General features: G+C 68.3%; 1 protein-coding gene across 1 annotated transcript in view; it reads right to left on the reverse strand.

Annotated features, from left to right (window-relative positions):
* The window catches only part of MRPL20 (mitochondrial ribosomal protein L20), a gene marked incomplete at its 5' end in the record, with an annotated part of 3,368 nt that extends 3,109 nt beyond the window's left edge, over positions 1–259 (reverse strand). The window contains one exon of the mRNA XM_025047943.1: positions 83–259. Coding sequence (XP_024903711.1) covers positions 83–259 — 177 coding nt within the window. The remainder of the gene's footprint in view (positions 1–82) is intronic.

Raw genomic sequence — 259 nt, forward strand, 5'->3', positions numbered from 1 at the left:
GACGGGGAAGCACTGCCCGCGTCCACGCCGGCGGTCCCGGGACGAGGGGTGGGCTCGCCGGGGCCCCCGGGGCCACGCTTACCGTTCTCATGTTCCTCTTCTTCAGTCTCCGGGCTTTCGTGCATTTCACAAACGCTCTCGTCACAGCCCTAACGGCAAGCCGGTAGCACCGGTTCTTCCTTCCCCGGAAATGCTGGGTCAAGAGACGGGAAAAGAGGGTTGTCGGCGGGGCCCGCAGGCTCCCGGGGCCGCGGCGCGC

Source organism: Pteropus alecto, unplaced genomic scaffold (assembly GCF_000325575.1).
Source record: "Pteropus alecto unplaced genomic scaffold, ASM32557v1 scaffold700, whole genome shotgun sequence".
Classification (NCBI taxonomy): domain Eukaryota; kingdom Metazoa; phylum Chordata; class Mammalia; order Chiroptera; family Pteropodidae; genus Pteropus; species Pteropus alecto.